We start from the raw sequence: 21,675 nt of genomic DNA, 5'->3' as shown, positions 1-21,675 counted from the left end.
TGCCAAAGGCCTATGGGTCCATTCTCCAACAGGAAAAAAACTAGGTGACCCCACAGTTCCAGAATACCTCAAGTGGTGCTACACATACACACAAACACATACACACACAAAGTCCAGGGACACCGACCCCAAGCCTCCCTTTCCCATGCGGGAAACCTCCCCATTTGCCATCCCATATGTGGTGAGGTGTCTCCACAAAGCCTCTCTCCTCCATCCCGAGACATCCCTACACCCCAGGACAAATCTCTCCCCAACCTGATCCCTCCCCAAGAGCCCCAGGATCCCCCAACGCCATCCTTACTAGTGGAACGCCCCCCTCAATCTGTCCTCCCCCTCAAAACTGTCTCCCAAATTGCTTTCCCCCGCCCTGACGGCAGACTCTCCTCCAGCCTGTCTCCTCCCACCCTGCCGTGCGAGATCTCTGATGAAGCCACTGCCTGTCTCCTCCTGTGAAATTGGGGGCACCTCCTCAGCTTCGTTCTCCCCCACAGTCACCCCTGTTCTGGACACTCCTGGCATGTTCTCATAGTCCAGTTCTTCCCCCGCTGACAGGCACCTCCATAACCTGGTCCCGTGCCCACAGGTGTAAGACACCCCCACTGGCTGGCTCCTCCCGGCCAGCCCCAGGACATTTCTACCTCCGATCTCCCCTGTGGGGGGAGCCCTGGGGCCCTCTGTGAACTGTCTCCTCACCCCCGGGAGGTCAGAAACAGCTGCCCTGGGTTCTTCTCCTGCAGGCCCAGTCACCCACACCACCGCAGGCCTGGGCCCTGCCATGGGAACTCCTACAGATGCAAGCACCCCCAAAGACAGAGGCACCCTCGCAGCCTCACGGATGGCTCCGTCAGGTCTCCTCCATGGGTCTGCAATGCCTTCAGAGCCAGTCTCCCCGTCCACAAGTCCTGCAGCCCTGGCAGCCACAGGCACCTCAGTCAAGGGTCTCCTTCCCCATTCACCTGAGCCATCCCCAGAGATAACATCGCCCACTAGCGGTCCAGGGGCCCTGGCAGCTGTGGGCACCCCCACGGTCAGGGAAATGCTGGCAGCTGCCACCGGCACCTCAGCAGTCTGTCTACTTCCTGATAAGCTTGAGAAATGCCCAGAGAGCATCTCCTCCCCTACAGGCCCTGGCATCCCCATGGCTGTGTGCAGCCCCATGGCCACACATGCTCCCCGAGACTGTCTCCCTCCCGCCAAGCCTGAGATGCCCCCAGGCCCCATCTCTTCATTCATGGGCCCAGGCACTCTGGCAGTGGTGGGCATTCCCATTCTGGTGGGATCCACAGCAGCCATAGGTCCCCACACTGTCTCTCTCTCCCCGCACAAGCCTGGGACACCTCCAGAACCAGCCAACTCCTGCACAGGCCGAGGCACCCTGAGGGCCACGGGCACTCCCGCATCTGCAAACACCCCTGCAGCCAGAGAGACTCCTGCCGTCTGTCTCCTCCCTGGCAAGTGCGAGAAATCTCCAGGGCCAGTCTCCACCCCCAAGGAACCACACACCCCAGGAGCCCGGGGCACCTCAGCAGCCATGGGCACCCTGGCACTCTGTCTCCTTCCCCACGAGCCAGCATCCTCCCCCGCCAACCACAGCTCCTGGGGAGCCATGGGTACCCCTGAAGCCGTGGGTCTCCCGGCAGGATGAACCCCTGCCCACAGGTTCCAGTCCTCCCTGGAGCTGCCTTCCTGACCCACAGAGTCAGACACCCACACAGCGGCGGGCACCCTGGCAGCTTCACTCCCGGAACTTGGAGCACACGGAGCTAGGGCACACCTGTAGCTGGACACCCCAGCTGTCTCTGGTAACCTCACAAGCTCAGACAGCCCTACAGCCTGTCTCCTCAGGCAGAGACAGGAAGAGTCCCCACAGCCAGTCTCCTGACACACAGATCCAGGACCCCCTACAGTGGCGGGCACTACAGCCTCCTGCTCCCCTAGAGCCTGCCTCCTTTCCAGGAGACCCAAGACATTCCCACCGTAGGTCTCCTCTCTGACCACGGCCGGCACTGCCTCAGCCAGAGGCACCCCCAGAGCCTGCTGTCTAGCCCACAGGCCCAGGACACAGCAGCAGGGGGTCTGCACTCCTCTGGCCCCCGATAATCCCACAGCCTGGGACACCCCCAATGGCTGCTGTGTTCCCCACAGACCCAGGACACACCCACACCCTGTCTCTGTCCCGGGAGCCCAAGGTAGCCCTGTAGCTTGTCCTATACCCCAGTGGCCTGGAACACTGCCAGGGCCTGCCTCCTGCTCCTCGGGACCACACATTGCCCAGCCCGCAGTCTGGGCAGCTTCCCAGGACCCTGAGTTGCCCCCAGAGCCTGTCTCTGCCCACCCGGCCTGTCCCCTTTCCCTGCAGCATGGGTCACCCCCACATCTCACTCCCTCTTCAATCGCACAAGGCACCTCTACAGGCTGTCTGGTGCCCCACAGGCCAGGAAGTGTCCCGGGGCCTGTCTCCCCGACAGCTCGTCTCCTCCACCACACAGCTGGGGCATCCACAGAGGGGGTGTCCCCTTGGGCCGCTCTGTGCACAGCTGCGGTCTGCCCTCTCCCCCAGAAGCCTGGGGTGTGCCCACAGATCACCTCCTGTGCCACAGCCCCGGGCACCTGTGCTGCCCGCTGTCTCCCCCAAGGATCCGCAGCCCCTCCACAGCAGAGCTCTCTCGCCACAGCTCTGGGTACCTCCACAGCCTCAGGCCACCCCGTGGCCCCGGGCACCCCCACAGTCAGTCCTTTTACTGAAGAGCTGGGGGCAACCCCATAGCCAATCCCCTCCAAGGGCCCAGGCACCCCCACAGCTTGTCCCCTCCCAGGCAGGTGTGGGGCAATCCCGGAACTTGCCTCCAGAGTTCCAGGCACAGCCACAGGTGGCATCCTCACAGCCTGGCCCTGCCCACAGCAGCCCATGGCCCTCTCACAGCCTGCCCCTGCGCCCGGAGGGATGGATAGTCCCCGGCCCCGGGGGGCTGCCCCAGCCTGTCCTTTCACCCAGGGTCCAGTGAGACCTTCACGGCTGGTCTCTACCCACGAAGCCCGGCCAGGAACCCCTCTTTCAACCGGCCCCTCTCCTGCGGGCACAGGATGAAGCTCGACTCTGCTTCGTTGCCCACCTCCTGAAGCTGCCCTCATGGCCTGCACCTTCAACCACAGTTCCCGAATGCTTCCATGCTCCATGGATCCCGGACGACCTTTTCTCTCACAGCCCGGGGGACTCCTGTAAACCGTCTCCTCCTCCCCAGTGCCAGTCACCCATACAGAGCCGACAGGCCCCACCACCTGCGGTTCCCCCACAGCCCCGTTTACCCACACGGTCCCACGGTCTCGTGCAGCCTCCATCGAGACTGCAGAGCCAGGTGTTCCCGCAGCCTCGTTTTCCCCCGAGGCCTGGGCTCTTCCCGCTGCTTGTCTTCTCCCCCATGGCCGCCGACGGTTCGGCAGCCTGTCCGCACTCACGCAGCGCGTCTCCCGCACGGAACACCTCGCCCGGCGCCTAGTTCCACGGCCTCGGAACAACCCTGCACCCCATCTCTTCCCCCAAGGCCGCCGGACTCCGCGTCCGGATCGGCTGGGTCCCACGCATAGGCCCGGTCTCTCTGCCGCGAGCTCGCGCACGCTCGGCCCGGGCAAGGCCCCTTGGCCAGCCGCCCCACTCATCGCTCCAGGATGACTCCCGCCTTCCCAACACAGCCCCGGGGCACTTTCTGTCTCAGCACCAGCTCCGAGGGCGGCTCCACACACGCTCTCACACACTCAGCTCTGGCCCTCGAAGCCTTCTTCCCTCCCAGCCCCCTACTCCCGCCCAATCCCGGACGCCCGCCCCCAACTAACGTCTCGGCAGAAGAAAAGGTAACTAGTGCCGACAAGCGGCAGGATCCGCCCCGGGTCAAAGTCCCCTCTCCCTCAGATCCCTGACTCCTAACGCAGCTTCCCAGAATCCCCCCAGCTCTAGCTGGAGCCCACCTGGCCTGGGGAGCGTCGCGGCTACCAGGAAGCCGGCAGGGGGTGGGTCGCGACTAGGCCCCGCTTCCGGCCGCTGGCCCAGTCGCCATGGCAACAGGCCCAGGGCAACTTGGGAGCCGTTAAAGCTCCGGAGCCACCAAGGGGCTCAGGGACCGCGCCGCGGCAGGTTTTGCAGCCACTGCATATGGGGCTGGAACCGGGCCCAGACTGGGGCAGAAGCCGGGGTTTCGGGGTGCCACCGGCGCAGAAAGATGTGACAAACCAGAGCAGATAAGACTGTGCGGAGGCATTTTGGCCCTCAGAGGCTCCTATAGCACCTCAGAGCCGGGCGGGCTCCCCCAGGCCCCGCCCCACGCCCCGCCCATTCAAAAGCTGCTTCGCCCCGCCCCGCAGTGGCGGAACCCGAGACATCGCTTGTGTTCCGAGGCACGCTTTCCCGATGGCCAGCTACGAAGAGGTGAGCGTGTCCGGCTACGAAGAGTTCATGCAGGTGGTGGAACAGCACAGTGGCAAGACCATTTTCGCCTACTTTTCTGGTTCTAAGGACGCCGAAGGGAAAAGCTGGTGCCCAGACTGCGTGCAGGGTGAGGCCAGGATTCGGGAGGCAGCAGCCCAGAGGAAGTGGCTGGAAGGCCGAGGTTATAGCCAGATAGCCGGGTGGAGAGGAAGCGGAGGGTCTTGCTCCCAGAGTCCCGCAGGGCGATTTGAGCTTTCCTCTTGCCTTTTCCTATCCTGGTCCGACTCTCCTCAATGTATTAAGACCTTCCCGCCCCACCAAAAGTGCTCTTCTAATCTTTCGATCCAGGTAATCTTGCAATCTAGTCCTTTAGACGGAGAAGGCAAAGGCACCCCATTCCAGTACTCTTGCCTGGAAAATCCCATGGACGGAGAAGCCTGGAAGGCTACAGTCCATGGGGTCGCTGAGGGTCGGACACGACTGAGCGACTTCACTTTCACTTTTCACTTTCATGCATTGGAGGAGGACATGGCAACCCACTCCAGTGTTCTTGCCTGGAGAATCCCAGGGACGGGGGAGCCTGGTGGGCTGCCGTCTATGGGGTCGCACAGAGTCGGACACGACTGAAGCGACTTAGCAGCAGCAGTCCTTTAGAACTTTGTGTCTTGCAGGACACGTGAGATGGTCTCCTTTCCGTAATTCAACAAAGATGTATGTCTTTGATTGTGCTAGGCGCTGTGGCCTGGGGACAAATCAGGACTGAGAGCCGGACCTTACCCTTAAAGGATTTCTGATTTCTCAAATCAGAAAAAAAAAAAAAAAAAAAAACCACCTAACTTGTGTTCATCTCAGTTAACTGCACCGTAGTCTAAGTACTTACCAAGACTGAGGGGAAAGGAGAGGGACGCCGTTTGTCAGCGCCTGATTGTAGAGTTGGTGTGTAATTACTTTCATTTTTATCAACTTTTTAAAAAGCTGAACCAGTCGTGCGAGAGGGGCTGAAGCGTGTTGGTGAAGGATGTGTGTTCATCTACTGCCAAGTAGGAGAGAAACCTTAGTAAGTGGCAATGGGCACTCTGTTTCTCAGACATGCACTAGCCTCTTGCAGACAGGCAAGAAGGGCCTTTGTGATCCGGCTTCTGAGTTCTAAGGCTCAGTCATGGACAAGCAAGTAAAAGATATTAAATACAAATTAAAACTTTGCATGTTCAGCCATTTGTATTAGGTAAGGGCAGTTCAATAATTTGGCCTGATATTAGTTCAGAACTTAATTGTCTTTACATTTATTTTATATCTTAGTATATATTCACTTAAATGAAATTTTGCACAGGAGAATAGGTCATAGACCTCAAGGTTTTTTAAATGTTTACAACAAAAATGATTACTAAAGGCTAAAAGTGGGCATGTATCAAATATCAAGCAGACTTTAAGAAACCAAGTAAATCTTTTTCATGATCACTTTCTCTTTTTGAAATAGTTGGAAAGATCCAAATAATGACTTCAGGAAAAACCTGAAATTAACTGCAGTGCCTACACTACTTAAGTATGGAACAGTGAGTATCCATTTTAACTGTTTTGGAGATGCAATTCACCCTATCAAAACTCTTCACTTGTTCTGGATTCAAATTTGAAAAGATCTTGACATTTCATCCCAAACATCATACTGCTCTCCACAATGCATTCAAAACAGACAACTTGGCCGTTCATCCCTATGGCCAATCCCAATAACGTACTAATAATGCAAATACTGGGGGGTTTTTTGTGCCTTTTAAAAGCCACTCTTATTTTAAAATTCTGTAAGCACTGCTGAAGAAAGCTGATTCACATATAATTCCTTAAAAGAGCGGCATCAATAGTTGTTTTCAACTTAATTCATAATCCTGGAGGAAATGAAAGGGTACCTCCTCTAGTCATGGCCCTGGGATTCTCAATTAGAGTTAAGGGGAAGGGGTAAAACTGGGCTTGCTGTCTCCTGTTTTAGTCCACAGAACCAAGTATTTTAATGATTCACCTTAAGGTAAATATCTTTAACTATCTCATAAAACTTGTTACAACTAGTTGATAGTTTCTGTATGCCCTAATTTCTCTGTTCCAAGACTTGTGTCATTCAAAGCATAACAACTTATTCCCTTCCTAATAACATTTTTGTAACCATGGGTTAAGATATGACTGTTCTTCTCTTACAGCCTCAAAAACTGGTAGAATCTGAGTGTCTTCAGGCCAACCTTGTGGAGATGTTGTTTTCTGAAGATTAAGATGTGCTGATGGCAAATTGTGTCTATTTCCTGATTTGCTCTACTATAAAAGAAACTGTATACCTGCTTTGAATTCATGTTAACAAGTAAATTAATAAAGGATGATGTAAAAGAAATCAGTATATATCTAAACAATAGAGCACTATTAAAATGCTCATGAACCCTCAAGTTTGCTTTAACATAAGGGTATTTTGGGGCTTCTCCATTGGCTTAGCAGTAAAGAATCTGCCTGCAATGCAGGGGATGTTATGGGTTCTATCCCTGGGATGGGAAGATCCCCTGGAGGAGGAAATGGCAACTCACTCCAGTATTCCTGCCTGGAAAATTCCATGGACAGAGGAGCCTGGCAGGCTACAATCCACGTGGTCGCAAAGAGACGGACACGACTTAGTAACTAAACAACAAGGGTACTTTTAAGCTACTGTAGATAAAACGTAGTCTTTTAGGAGTGGCAGTAGTAGCACAAAGGTATTAGTGGAGATGACAAATACCTAGAAGACCCTAATAGTCCAGTAGACAGCTTCCAAATCTTAAAGGAATTAGGATCTTTTACCTTAAATTACATGAATTTACAAAGAATCATCATTCCTAAAACACCTTTGGCTTTACAATGTAGAACTTAACCTAACCACTGAAGGAAAGTCCAGCGCCATCTGCTCCAGCCTCTGCCTAATGCTGGCAGTGTTGTTACAGCTCTCTGGATGTGCTTCACTGGGATGAGGTGGGTGGCCGAGAGATGAGACTATATAACCTGGTGGTGGGAAGGACTCCATTCTGTGAGTCAGTCTCACTGATTATGACTAACTGTAACCCTAGGCAAGTTATTTAACCCATCTAAACCTGTTTCCTCCTTTATGAACATGGATCATTCTGAGGATAAAATGAGAATGCAGCTAAGCCTAGGGCCTGGGTTTGTGGTATCTACCAAATAAATGTCAGCTTTCTCAAATGAGTACAAGTATCTGAGGCTCCTCACCTTTGTTCTAGTCCAAGGTCAAGAGTCCAATTAGTAGTTAACCACCAGTTTTCTCCCTGCCGTTACTAGGTCAGTGACATACCAATGATTCTTCCTTAGAGCTCTCTTGCAAAGCAACCCGTGACACAGGTATGTCTCCAGCCTGTAGAATTTAAGAACCTTAATGCAGTTCCTGGTGTCTGATGTCAAGAGGTCACTGACTATCACTCGGCAGAGGACAGGTCGGGTAGCTGATATGAGGAACAGCAAGGCTCCAGAAGACAGACCTGTCCCAGGCCCCACTGTACATGAGGAGCAGGGTTTGGCTTGGCGGCCCTCCCCTTACCTCATGCCCCACTGCCTTAAATAGGTCTGCAGTACCTAACATTTCTGTTCTTCAGACATTTCTGTGTTAAATACTAATAAAAGCTTACAAATCCACAGGAAAATCAAAGTAAAACAATTCTGGTTTAACAGAAATAATCTAGTAACAATAAAAGTTCAATTAAATAAGCACACTAACAGTTCTGGCTGCTACCATAATAAAGGTACATAGGAACAGTTTTTTTGTCTTCACTGTACAAAAGCAATATATACATGTCTTAGGAGCCTGGTCAGGGTCCAGCTTTTTATTTTCCTGATGTGTTATTCTGCTGTTGCTGCTCCGCTAGGGCTTGCTGAAGGCGCATCCGCTTCCGGGAATAGTGCTGCCAGTGCAGAATTTGCTGCTCATCAATAAATTTCGCACACTGAGCATTCACCAGCTCCTTGCGGAAGTGTTCGTACTGGAGCAGTTCTAACATGTGTAAACACTGAGGGTACCTGGGGTTAAGTTTATAAGTTAATGATTGACATAATACCACGCTCTAGTTAACTCACTTAAACATGCCTTTGCACTCTATCATTTCTGTAACATTAACTTGGTATACTTTGGTAATATTTTTTTTTCCTGCATATACAGAAAAGCTAATCATCAAAAGTCAGCAAAATTTTCAAATGTGAGAAAATGTAAGCTTAGAAAGATTAAATAATTTACCTAAGACCACACAGTAACTGGTAAACAGCGTTACTGTCAACTGGTAACACAATAACTGGTCAACATCTGGGCACAAATCACACTATTCTCTTCTGGTGATTTCCAAGGTAAGGGATAGGAACACTTTATTTTCATAATTATGTGTTTAATACCTATTGGTTTTCCATAAACTATGATAAGACAGCTTTTAAAAGTGAGTCAACTTCAGAAAAAATTATGCAGATATTGTATTCCTGTTTTCCACAGGGATATAACAATTCTGAAATTATGTACATATACTCACAGGTTGAGCACATACACTGTAAACAGAAAGCCAAACCTCTGGCTCTCAGAAAAGTGGTTTCAGATAAGGAAGGGGGAAGGCTAGAATGAATCCTGTTATTAAGTTGGAACTGAAAACATCAGGATGAACTCATGGCTTTATACACGTGCGCACACACACAGATATAGAAATAGATACACACAGACCCATTTCTAGCTTTATGTGTTGAGAGAGCCTAGAATCAATGACACTCCAGGACCGATGAGCACACCGAGTACCCAGATCATGGGTTGTAAATAGTATTATCCAGGGTTGGTTGGAGACGTGGCTGATGCCTACGGCTAACACAGGGAAAGTAAAAGATGAGCCTGGACTATTACATAGTGGCAGAAAGAAAAATGCTCAAAAAATATAGGGATTTGTTGAAAGTACACAGGAGCCAGTTTGAAGGTGCTCCCATTGGCTGTATCCAGGATCACTAGTTCAAGAAGATACATAATTATAACCCACAAGATAAAGAATCCAGGAGTCCATACTGATGTAACTTTATAAAATGAATAAATAAATTAGGAACAAGGAAATATTCTGTCCTTACAACTGAATTTCAACTAACAAATGAATAAAGAATTATGGAATTAGAAAATCACAGAAAAAGCTTTCAAGCAAGTATTTTCCATAGATTGCCAAAGTTAGGTAAAAGACTGAAATATGAAACACTATATTTACCGTCTCAAAGCATTCCCCCACAAGATAGGTATTAAATACAAAGCGAAGAACAAGTAACTTGATACAGAGAAAACTAGCAGCCACCAGCTGAACCAGGTCATCAATCTGGGGTGGAGCCTGAGCTCTGCATTCAATGCTGCTGGTCTGAGGACCACAGTAGGCCCCAACACAATGTTTCCTTATTGAACATTTGCTTCCTATACTCCAGAGATACATAGTTGCTTGTAATTGTCAGCAGCTTTGGCCACCTCATGCGAAGAGTTGACTCAATGGAAAAGACTCTGATGCTGAGAGGGATTGGGGGCAGGAGGAGAAGGGGACGATAGAGGATGAGATGGCTGGATGCCATCACTGACTTGATGGACGTGAGTCTGAGTGAACTCCAGGAGTTGGTGATGGACAAAGAGGCCTGGCGTGCTGCGATTCATGGGGTCACAAAGAGTCGGACACGACTGAGCGACTGAACTGAACTGAAGCCTGGAAAGCCCTACTCACACCTACTCTAGCTATTTCCTTCTCATGAGGATGTTCTATCAACAAAGACCTAGGTTTGAAACCAGCTCTGCCCATTCTACAGCTGGGTGTCCTTGAACAGGATACTTAACCTTACTTAAGGATTAGTTTCTTCCTCCGTAAAATAAATTAATGTGATAACCAAGAGGACTGTCTTCAAGTAACAAATGCTACTTCTCAATAACTGGAACTTAGACATACAGTGATCACTTATAAGACTTGGAGAAGACCATGCTCAAAATAAGGGACTATAAATATTTTAATAGGCTACAATTATAGCATCAACCAACAAGACGAAATAGAGGAGATACAAAAGCAAAGTTTGCATTTAGATTTTTTTTAAAAACAAATGAGAAATAAATGGAGAACTCAACTAACAGCACTGATGAAAATGAGAACTGAAGGATTTTAGCTAACGTAAGTGAAAGTGAAGTCGCTCAGTCGTGTCCAACTCTTTGCGATCCCATGGACTGTAGCCTACCAGGCTCCTCTGTCCATGGGATTGTCCAGGCAAGAGTACTGGAGTGAGGTGCCATTGCCTTCTCTAGGGGATCTTCCCAACCCAGGGACTGAACCCGAGTCTCCCGCATTGTAGACAGATGCTTTACAGTCTGCTGCTATTGCTAAGTCACTTCAGTCGTGTCCGACCCTGTGCGACCCCGTAGGCGGTAGCCCACCAGGCTCCCCTGTCCCTGGGATTCTCCAGGCAGGAACACTGGAGTGTGTTGCCATTTCCTTCTCCAATGCATGAAAGTGAAAAGTAAAAGTGAAGTCGCTCAGTCGTGTCCGACTCTTCGAGACCCCATGGACTGCAGCCTACCAGGCTCCTCCGCCCATGGGATTTCCCAGGCTGGAGTACTAGAGTGGGGTGCCATTGCTTTACAGTCTGAGCCACCAGCAAATCAACACTGTGAATCCTTGAATGTAGGAGATAAATTACAGCTGCAGGTCGTGGCTATTAGTGAAATGGTGGAGGACATTGTCTAGAAGAGGTAGCTGCTGCTCTGCTCTAGCCAATGACTGACCTGGGAGAACAAAGACCTGGGGTTATCAGATCTTCCAGAATTTTAAAGAGAAGCTTAGAAATCAGAATCAAAATATGAAACTCTCCAATCTTTAAATGTTGGCAACTAGTAAACAAAAACCTTGTGTAGAAATGAAATGGGAGTTAATTTGCAGCCTCTCTTAAATTTAAATATCTGAATGGTTATTCTTCAAGAAGGCATAGATTCGTTCTGGATTAATTCAGGGTCAAAACTCAGAACATGAGTTAAAGTTACATAGAGGTATATCACGTTATAGGATTTCCCTGGTGGCTCAGACGGTAAAGCATCTGTCTACAATGTGGGAGACTTGGGTTTAAGCCCTGGGTTGGGAAGATCCCCTGGAGAAGGAAATGGCAATCGATTCCAGTACTATTGCCTGGAAAATCCCATGGACAGAGGAGCCCGGTAGGCTACAATCTATGGGGTTGCAAAGAGTCGGACACAATAATACAAGGAGGAACTTTCTGGAATCTAGCTAACAACGGAATTGGCTGCCCCTGAATGAGTAGTATGTGTTCACTAGAAACTTCCAGCCAGTATACAGATGACCATCTCAGCAATGTTGTGGGTAAAATTGAACCTGACGGTGTCTAGGGCTCAGTGTCCAACACTGAGTCTCTAAGTCTATAATATATACATATAAGATGTTGCAATCTAGTAAAAAAAAAAAAAATATTTTCTCTGGATTATTAAATGAATAAGTGGTTCTTTTATAAAGGGCCAGTAAGGGTGGAAAGGGTCCCACAGGCAAAAGGAGGATGTGGACTTCATAAATCAGCTGTTATTAGACAGAGAAAAGTGGCTTGGCCAAAGTACAAGTCTGAAACATTCTCCTCTCAAACTTGTGTCTGTTTAGGGGGAAAAAAAGGCTAGACGTTTCACCACTGCTTTTTGACTACCTATTTAAGACAAAGCAGAGGTGGGAGTTCAAGGCTTATTTTTTATCATTAAAAAGAAATGTTTGTGATTACAATATGCTCCTTGCATTTCAGTAAGCCTTAAAACGAGAGTATCTATTGCACAACCTGAATGATAAATTCATGTATTTATTATGTAAGATATATAAAATAAGAAAGCAGCTATTAAGACTTGGGTACGGTTACCTTCTCCAGAAACCCTTGCTTACAAGTAAGTACCCCTTTCTATGTTCTTTCATTTTCAGGCTATGTCTGTCATTGCATATATAGACTGCGGGTTCCTTGAGGTCAGAAACTCAGTGAGATGCAGGGAGTGGTACAAGATAAGGTCAGAGAAGACAGGGACAGATCACACAGGGCTAAGAGACGAAATTTTCTTCTGCATGCAATGGGAAGCGACCAGAGGGTTCTAATGGAATGTAATTTCTATTTTTAAGAGACCAAGTTGGCTTCTGTGTAGAAAATGGTTCTTCTTTGTTAGGCAGGGCAGGGAGAAAGGAGGAATACCAATGAGTAGATACTGCAGTAATCCCAGTTAAGTTAGAGATGATGTGTCTCGTATTAAAATGGAGGCAACTGAAAGGAGAGCAGAGATTCAACAGGTATTTTTTTCAACATGAAAGTAAGAAGTCTATTAAATATCAGTGCTTTGGAGTATAATAAAGTACACACATGTTTAGGACTATAAAAATTAAACTTACTTTAGATACTTGGCATATTCTGGTTCTTTCCAGTAAAGCAAGTACTTAAGATAATTAACAAAAGCTTTATCTTTGAAGTAACCTCTTTGGGCAAGAACTGAAAGGCATAAAAAAAAAAAAAAATACATCTGTAGAGCACACCAGTCCTTGGACTACTGATCTGTGACTAACATAATCGTAAAGAATTTACTTACATAACATTCCCACCACCAACACACACTGAATTCAAAACAGAAGTCCCAGTTTGCTCAATTATATATACCAGTATAAGTGCAACAGTCATTCCACTCAGTTAAGAATGTACAAAACTAGATACTAAAGTCAGCTCTCAGAATCCACAGGGAGTTGGTTCTAAGAGACCCCGCAGACACGAGAATCCACAGGTGCTCCAATCTCCTGTACAAAACAACATAGTGCCATGACAGTATTGTCACCCTCAGGATGGGCAGATTCCACCAACTGAGGTTGCATCCAAGGATACAAAGGGCCGACAGTACTATGAATTTTGACTCTTCTATCAAAAATCGTAACTAGCTACTCACTTCAATGAGGTGCTCAACAACTTACAGTTAAGGTAATTTGGGTTGGCTAAACACTGTACAAATTCCAACTCCAACTGAAACCGCAGTCGATTTCCAGCATCATCTAGGAGAGAAGATAGCAAAATCATCCAAAATAAATGTCACTGTATATAATACTGATTTTTAGACAGAAAACAGCAGTACAGACATCTGACTAATGCTGAGTTACATAAAGAAGAGCATGCAAAGGTTTTCCTAAACTGGGTGTAGGAGGAGAAAAACCTTCCTTAGAAGTCTAAGGAAAGCAAAGCCCTGATTTAAAAAAAAAAAAAAGAAAAAAAAAGGTTTATCTAAAGTTAAATTATCAAAGAAAACAAGATCATACATGGAGCAGAACATTAATCACTCGTGAGCCACTATGTTGGGACTTCACAGTGATCACTAGGATAAGCTGCAGCAATGTGCCTTGCCTTATTTTGATAATGCGTTACAAGCTGTTAAGTGATCAAGCTTAGCAAAAACGAAGTAAAGGCTAAATCCATCAAGAGACGTTCAGAATGCAAGATGAAAGAGACCCTGGTGAGTATCAAGAAACGCGTGCTTACGTGAGACCCGTCAGTGGCACAGTAATACAAGAGTTCGCTGTCGATATTTTAAACTTAGGCAAGCTCATCTGAGATGCAAAAAAACAACTCGAGGAAGCGGTTTATGATCCAAAATCTCTCCTTTAGTCTTGCCAGAAGCCGGTGGGGCCAGTGTTTGAATAACTAACGGGGAGAAAGGATCGGCCAACAAAACAAACTCTGAAAAGGCCAAATTACCTTCGCCCTTCCAGTCGCTAAAAAAAACCCTGGTCCCTCCCGCTCCGATCACTCACTCTGCCGGGAGTTGAGCCTGGATTCTCAAAAAATCCCGGGAAGCAGGTGTCTGGGCCCGGGACAGTTTCTATTTGACAAAACGCGAGGCTCAGAGCGCTACTCACCTGTCTCCATAGCGACGGCCGCGGCCATCACCAGCAGACACTCTTAAGTCCCCAGCAACCCCACACAGCCAGGATCGGAGAAACGGGGAAGGTCCGGAAGTCGCAGCGTCCCCTTCCTGCCGCGGGGCAGTGTGGGATGCGGGGGTGGGCACAGCTTCGCAAGGGGGCGGGTGGCTCCGCCCATCCAGAGCCCGCCCCGCCCCAACCCCGCCTCCACCCGGACAGGTTCTTGACAGGCTAAGGGGCGATGCGGGGGCAGACGGCGCTCTCGAGGGGACGAACCCAGCGTTCCCAAGGAATCTTAGGCCTCCCCGCCCCAAGATCACGGTGCCTCCACGTGGTTCGCGGGACCCTCGACCACCGCTCTGCCTGCATCACAATGGCATGTGACGTCGCTCCTCACCGTATAAAATAATCCTTCGGGGATTGTGGGGCTGTGGGGCCTCCAAAGGTCAGCTTGGCCCTGTTACCCCCATAAGATGGCCTCACCCCTTCGGGGAAAGCCCTCTCCGGCCCGGGCGGAATCCATCCGCTCCGAGGAGACGGCGACGGTCAGCGTGGAGACCTCGTCCCACCGCGTGGAGACATCCTACCGTCACGTGAGGACATCTTCCCGGCAGGTGGAGACCACCCAGCGCAGCAGCGAGGGACCCTCCGTCTCCTCCTCTGGGAAGCGACTCCCTCGAGTCCTCGAGGTGTCCTCCCAACACGTGGAAACCGCCTCGCAGCTCACAGAGACGGCTTCCCGCGACGTCAGGGCCTCGTCCCTGCGGGTGGAGACGTCTGTGCACCGCGTGGAGAGCACGCCGCGGCGGGAGAAGCCAGCCGCCCGCCATAACATCCAAAAGGCCCGATGAAATGCTGCCTTCCTCGGGGCCACGAGGGGGCCATGGCCCTTGGCCAGGACAGAATCGCCTCCAGTTCGCAGCCTGCCTGCTGCCAGGTGGACCGATCATCTTTGGTTTCCTGGAAACAGTCCACAAATCAATTTAAGAAAGAGCCAAGCTGCGGTTTCGGCAAGCCTTTGACCCAGTGAACTATTTTAATTTGAAGCCAGCATAAAAAGTTTTTAGGCTCTAGATACTGTATGTGTTAAGCTGATGGAAAAGAGACTGTTTGAGCCTCCAAGGCAGGTGAGTTTTGAATTTGGGGCCCTTTAAATGACCTTGGCTGCTTCAAACCTGGAGAAGGAAATGGCAACCCACTCCAGTATTCTTGCCTGGAGAATTCCATGGACAGAGGAGCCTGGCAGGCTACAATCCATGGGGTCACAGAGACCTCGACGCAACTCAGCGACTATCACTCACTCACTGAATGACCTTGGCTGCTTCAAACTTAGGGACAAGGAGCAAACAAATCATAATCAGTGGAATTATATGCCAGCTGCAAACCTGAGTTGCAATCAACAGACTTTCCTTAATTAATTAGTTGGCCTGTGTTTATGTTTCAATATATTTCTCTTTATGCCAAGTCTTTGTGCCTGGTAGCCATACACACAGGTTTTAATAGAGGTCACATGTAGTTCAAAGGGAAAAGTGAAGGTCAATGTCAACAATCAAGAATAATCTTGGAAAGGAAACCTGACCTGTGATTTGAGGAGGTGCAGGGGAGGAATATTTATTGAGCATCTACTCTGTGCCGGGCGTGCATTTGGGCTATAGCAGTGAACAAGGCAAACAAGGTCCTAGCCCTCGGGGAGCTTACACTCTAGTGAAAAGGCAGACAACAGATGACAAACCAAGAGTTTTCTGTTGTGATGAGCACTTTGAAGGAAACAAACAGGTGATGTGATAGAGAATATGCTGACCAGTACCTAGTTTTCTAAGTTAACCTGGTTAGCAACAACTGAAGGCAGGTCAGGGCTACCCCCTAGATCAGCAAATCTTAACAGATTAGTAAGTGGAGCCATTCAAGGCGGCCTTGGCTGGGGATGAAGGGACATCCCTGCTTTCAACAGTATGTGCTATTTATCCCATTTAGCAGGATGTAAAGACCTGGATTCTATGGGACCTCATTGGGAGATAGAGTACTTGCTGTTGGCAGGCACTGTGATTCATTACTCACATTAATTCATTTAACTACAGGGGAGTGCACCAGAATAGGATTCAGGCCAGGGGAATGTCATAAAACCCCAGAGGCACCCCTGATGCTTCTGCTTCATCAAACTTCTGCTATAGACTAATATTTAGACTTTGGAATTTCAGTTTTTGGTGAACTTTTTTATGTAACAGACCATGTGCATTAGATACACACTCTTAATCAGTGTTTTTAAATGAGCAAAGTGGTTGCTTTTCTTTAACTGTTCTTTATTAATGTTTTCATTACAAAAGTGATAATGTGCTTAATATGACAAGTGAAACAATTCAAGATGTGTAAAGAATCTGTCATCATTGCTTTCCATTTTCCTCCTCTGGTAATAATTCGTGTCAGTAACTTGGTGTATACCCTTCTAGACCTTTCTGCAATAAATGCTCCTGATCTGCTTATTAGTTGTACGTGGAAAACTGGTTGAAAGGTTACTGTGAAGAAGCCAAGAACTTGATTTCTAGATGATTGACTCTCTTGGAATCTAATCCCTTTGTTTTACTTAATAAGGAGACTGAGGCACAGAGTGGGAGCACCTTACCAGTCACATGGCACTTAGCCTACCTGCAGCAGCACTGTCCCCACTGGACTCACAGAACAGCAAAGATTTCACCACTGGAAACTCATCCATTTAGTTGTCAGTGGCCTGTCCACATTACCCGTTAAAGATACCAGGAGAAAGGGCTAGAATAATTAAATCGTTCTTTAGTGTGTCTCTGATGAGATTCTTTACCAGTCCCAGGGCCACTTTATCCATTAGGCATGGCAGGCTGTAATCCTAGGACCTGCCAAAAATTGTTGAAGCTTCAAAAATCCATTGGCTTCAAAATACAAGTAGAAGAAAATAGCAAAATTGAAATTAATATGGGTCAATGGGCACACCTTGTAATATATGTGATATGATATGGATCAGGACCTCCAAAGATAAGAATATCTAAGATCCAGGCTTAAAATGGCTCTGCCAAGGTAGCTCCACACTGATATCTGGGCTCCGATGAGATGACAGGGTAGGGGGGCCTCTCTCCAAAAATGTTAAGACTGATAACACTGATTCCTTTATTTTCTCTTTTCTCTCCCCTGACCAGACTGACCTTCCCACTGACTTGAGAAACTAGACCTCCAATAAGTGAATTCATCCCTCTGGGCCTCACTGCCCCTACTGAAAAAGATGTTTGGACCAATCTTTGACTATGTGATTCCCAAAGTGAGGAATGCAGACACTGCTTCAGGATGATTTTAGGAGGTATGAGAACATTTTTTATTTTGATAATTAAATATTTATTTCAGTGTTTTTCTTTTGTTCAGTCACTAAATTGTGTCTCTTTGCAACCCCATGGACTGCAGCCCGCCAGGCTTCCTTGTCCTTCACCATCTCCCAGAGCTTGCTCAAACTCCATTGACTCGGTGATGCTATATAACCATCTCATCCTCTGTCACTCCCTCTCCTCCTGCTCTCAGTCTTTCCCAGTATCAGGGTCTTTTCCAATGAGTTGGCTCTTTGCATCAGGTGGTCAAAGTATTGGAGCTTCAGCTTCAGCATCAGTCCTTCCAATGAATATTTAGGATTGATTTCCTTTAGGATTGACTGGTTTGATCTCCATGCTGTCCAAGGGACTCTCAAGAGTCTTCTCCAACACCACAGTTCAAAAGCATCAATTCTTTGGCGCTCAGCCTTCTTTATGGTCCAACTCTCACATCCATACACGACTGCTGGAAAAGCCACCCGGACCTTTGTCGGCAAAGTGATGTTTCTGCTTTTTAATGCTCTGTCTAGGTTTGTCATAGCTTTTCTTCCAAAGAGCAAGTGTCTTTTAATTTTGTGGCTGCAGTTGCTGTCCACAGTGATTTTGGAGCCCAACAAAATAAAATCTGTCACTGTTTCTACTCTTTTCCGCATCCATTTGCCATGAAGTGATAGGACCAGATGCCATCATCTTCATTTTTTGAATGTTGAATTTTAATAGTGAATTATATATAAATATAAATGTATTATATACATATATATAATATGTATATAACTAACATTCATACTTGTTATTTCACCAATATTTTACTTCAGCTATAGTGGGCATTTTTAAATGTTTAAATGAATTGATTTAAAGAAAAAATAGATTCCATAAAAAGTCAGCCTTCAGTGTGGCCAAAAATTTGAAAGTGATATGGAACACACTGATTAGTGTTTGGGAAATGAGGCACTAATTTAGTTCCCTAAGTGAATGGTTTTTTAGATGCATGAGAAAGCCTGGGACTGTGAGGTCTATTTATTGTATTGTAATCAGCATTTTTCTTACTCATGAAATAAAAAATAGAAAATATAGAATATATTAGAGTGCTCACACATAGTAAAGGTAAGAATTGCTTTGTGAAATTTTTCTGTATCGTCACAGTGTGCTAAGTTTCCTCAGTCGTGTCCAACTCTTTGCAACCCTATGGACTCTGTCCATGGGATTCTCCAGGCAAGAACACCGGAGTGGGTTGCCACGTCCTCCTCCAGGGAATCTTCCCAACCCAGGGATTGAACCCAGATCTCTCAACATCTCCTGCATTGGCAGGAGCGTTCTTTACCACTAGCACCGCCTGGGAAGCCCTGTCACAGTGTAAAATATGTTAATATTGGGAGTCACTATCCAGAAAGCTGAAAAAAGAAAATGCATCCTCTGAGTCCATGACAGTGTCTGAGTTTGTGCCATGACAGACCGTGGACAGCAGAGGTCAGACCATCCCCACACAGCACGGCAGCAAACGCTGATTCTTAGCTGAGCAGAAATCTCAGGGGCATGCCAGGCAGCAGAGAGGCCTGAGGCCAGGCCTGAGGTGACAGAAAATCACAGTTGTTAACAGACAATCCAGCTTGTTTGCCTGCGGCAGTGACCACTTCTGAGAGGGACCAGAGCGCCAGGAGCTCCCTGGCCCTCCCCAGGAGCACTCCAGGCGGCACTGCCGCAGCCACTTCCCAACCTCCACCCACAAGCTGGATTCTCATCTCTGAACTTTTCCCAACACCCTGGGGATGCTTCCATGTCTGGTGCTTCTCAGTCTAAGGCCCCGTGATTGAGGATTAGGCCCAGCCACATTCATCTTGAAAATCAAAGCATCTTCGTGTGATGCGCCCACACTGATTTAAGGGAGGACATTCGTGTTCCATTCCAAAAGGAGCCTTGAGTGGAGACCAGCCAGCGCATGGTGAGGACTCACTCTCCCCCAGGCACTGTTCAGAGCACCCCTGTATCCTTCACACCAGCATGAGGTGGATCAGAACACGGGAGCACAGAGACGTTAAGGCACCTACCCTGAGTGACCAGCCAAGAAGAGGGGCTGAGACCCAAGCTGACTCCAGAGCTTGTGCTCTTTAACTACTAGCTTCTGCTGACACGAGAGGCTGGAGAGCCTGAGAGCCTTCCCATGTCTCTTTCTTTTTTTCCTTAATTTCTTTTTTTTTTTTTCCAAGTCTCTTTGTGCTAGTCCCAGCATCACGTCCAGCAGCCTCTTCGGTCCACATCCTCTCTGATCCTCCTGTAGCATTTGACCTCCTGTAGCATCCCCTCCTCGAAATGTTCTCCTCCATTGGTTTCCATGGAGGAGAAAATCCTGCTTGTCCTCAAAGCCCTGCTCGATTTCCACCCCCACCAAGGAGGCTGGTCTTCCACCCGACCCGGAGCCCACTTCCCGAATCTTCTCACTCCCCACTGCTGCTCCCTCTGTTTATAGCACCCATGTGATTGCTCTTTAAATTACTCCTCGTTGTTTACTCCTGGCTCTCCCATGAGACTGAAAGCACATCAAGGGCAGGGACTATCACAGAGCCTCTTTGTGCCCAGTAACTATGCCCGGGGCCGAATGAACAAGGTTTGGTTTGTCTGAACACAGGCATGGTCACTGAACGTTCTCAGCCCCCCTGTAAGGCAAGGGCATCCCCTGGCAGTAAGCAGGGAACGCACAGAGGGTGTAGCTTCTCCAGAGCACAATTAAGGACACATTTGCAAAGCCGGACGGGCTTTGAATAAAGACAGAATTGTTCAATGACACATGCTCACTCATACTACATGGTCTTTTTCCCTTCATTTTATTCACCCACGATTTACTGAATTCCTGCTCAGTGCCAGCTTCTGAGATGGTCGCCAGGAGCTAGGGGAAGAGGGAAACTGGATGATTCAAGTCCAGAAGCACATCTGTGACTACTGTTGGGGTAAGCCAGGAAAGGTGACCCCATGGGCCCTCCTTCCCTTTGTCTTCTGTTATGAGTTGCCTTCACCTCATGATGCTTCAGCTGGGAGTCCAGACTGCAGCTGGCTTAAACAGATTGCTGTGCTTGAAAATAGCAAGACACTTCAGAGCCTGCAAAATTAAACTTTATCCCTTTTCTTAAATAAGGATGCAACTCTAGTGTGTCAATTCAGGCTTGACTTCTTGGGGTATGACCTTGGAGTGACTCAGCGGGCATTACCCAGATTCTCTGGGGCCACCCAAGTGAGCTGGCCAGGTGGGCAGCCTCAGCTGAGACTGTCTCCCCACCAGTCTGAGGTCTGCGGATCAGGCTTCATGGTTGGAGAGCTCCAGACAGGGAGTGGCAGGGCAGGTCCCTTGGGAAGACAGGAGTGTGTGAGGAGCCAAGGACCACTGTTCCCCAGCAAGGGTGGGGCCGCCCAAACATCCAGATGGTGGGATCATGTATGTATTATTTTTTATGTACTGATAGTTTTATTTTCTGTTTATATGCACATACCACGGTCTTCATATTCTCTATTTGTGTAAATATTTATAGCAGCCTTCCTATAGCGTGTTGGACAGAATGGAGAACACTGCACTCATCATCTTTTTATGACTGTTATTTTTCTGTTGAATTATTTCCTCGCAACCCACTCCCAGGAGTTTAATTACCACAGGCAAGGGGATGAACATTTTAATAGCTCAAGAGCTGTATTGCCTAATTCCTTCCCTAGAAGACTGTGCTAATTTGCAGGGCCCCTAACAGTGTGTTTCAGCTGGCTTTACCACAGCCTCAGAGCATGAGATGTTATCATTTCCCTAATGAGTGCTAATTTAGTAGGTGTGGAGTGGCACATTCAGCTACTTTAACGTGCGTTTCCCCGACTACATAGAGGATGAGCATGTTATAGGTACTGGTCCCTTCTTTCGATGGCCTTCCTGCTGCATTGTAGGCCTTATGTGTCTATCTCTCTCCGCCTCTCACTGACTGCGTGTTGGCCTCTCTCTTTCTAAGCCGGTCTCCATCTTCCCACCTCTAAATCCTGTTTT

The 21,675-nt window shown here is 48.2% G+C and overlaps 4 protein-coding genes across 5 annotated transcripts; 2 read left to right on the top strand and 2 right to left on the bottom strand.

Annotated features, from left to right (window-relative positions):
* Nucleotides 1-300: 300 nt before the first annotated feature.
* Nucleotides 301-3,657, bottom strand: LOC128064889 (collagen alpha-1(I) chain). Its single transcript, XM_052657877.1, has one exon. The coding sequence runs from the start codon at nt 3,655-3,657 to the stop codon at nt 301-303; it is 3,357 nt and encodes a 1,118-aa protein (XP_052513837.1).
* Nucleotides 3,658-4,355: 698 nt separating this feature from the next.
* Nucleotides 4,356-6,802, top strand: TXNDC17 (thioredoxin domain containing 17). The gene is made up of 4 exons (XM_052657474.1): nt 4,356-4,547; nt 5,396-5,477; nt 5,898-5,973; nt 6,607-6,802. The coding sequence occupies exons 1-4, from the start codon at nt 4,403-4,405 to the stop codon at nt 6,673-6,675; spliced, it is 372 nt and encodes a 123-aa protein (XP_052513434.1). The 5' UTR covers nt 4,356-4,402; the 3' UTR covers nt 6,676-6,802.
* A 1,277-nt stretch (nt 6,803-8,079) lies between these two features.
* Nucleotides 8,080-14,450, bottom strand: MED31 (mediator complex subunit 31). 2 transcript variants are annotated; one of them, XM_052657472.1, is made up of 4 exons: nt 14,335-14,450; nt 13,399-13,476; nt 12,832-12,928; nt 8,080-8,452 (listed from the first exon to the last, which is right to left on the bottom strand). In XM_052657472.1, exons 1-4 carry the CDS (start codon nt 14,360-14,362, stop codon nt 8,260-8,262), a joined length of 396 nt encoding a protein of 131 aa, XP_052513432.1. In that variant the 5' UTR covers nt 14,363-14,450; the 3' UTR covers nt 8,080-8,259. The 2 variants fall into 2 exon arrangements, with proteins under 2 accessions (XP_052513432.1, XP_052513431.1); XM_052657471.1 differs by lacking the exon at nt 8,080-8,452 and adding an exon at nt 11,987-12,706.
* Nucleotides 14,451-14,813: 363 nt separating this feature from the next.
* C19H17orf100 (chromosome 19 C17orf100 homolog) lies at nt 14,814-17,643 on the top strand. The gene is made up of 2 exons (XM_052657977.1): nt 14,814-15,467; nt 17,505-17,643. The coding sequence occupies exon 1, from the start codon at nt 14,814-14,816 to the stop codon at nt 15,189-15,191; it is 378 nt and encodes a 125-aa protein (XP_052513937.1). The 3' UTR covers nt 15,192-15,467; nt 17,505-17,643.
* The last annotated feature ends 4,032 nt before the right edge of the window (nt 17,644-21,675 follow it).

The sequence above is a fragment of the Budorcas taxicolor genome, chromosome 19 (genome assembly GCF_023091745.1).
Source record: "Budorcas taxicolor isolate Tak-1 chromosome 19, Takin1.1, whole genome shotgun sequence".
In the NCBI taxonomy this organism is placed as follows: domain Eukaryota; kingdom Metazoa; phylum Chordata; class Mammalia; order Artiodactyla; family Bovidae; genus Budorcas; species Budorcas taxicolor.
This window is presented reverse-complemented; position numbering and strand designations above follow the sequence as displayed.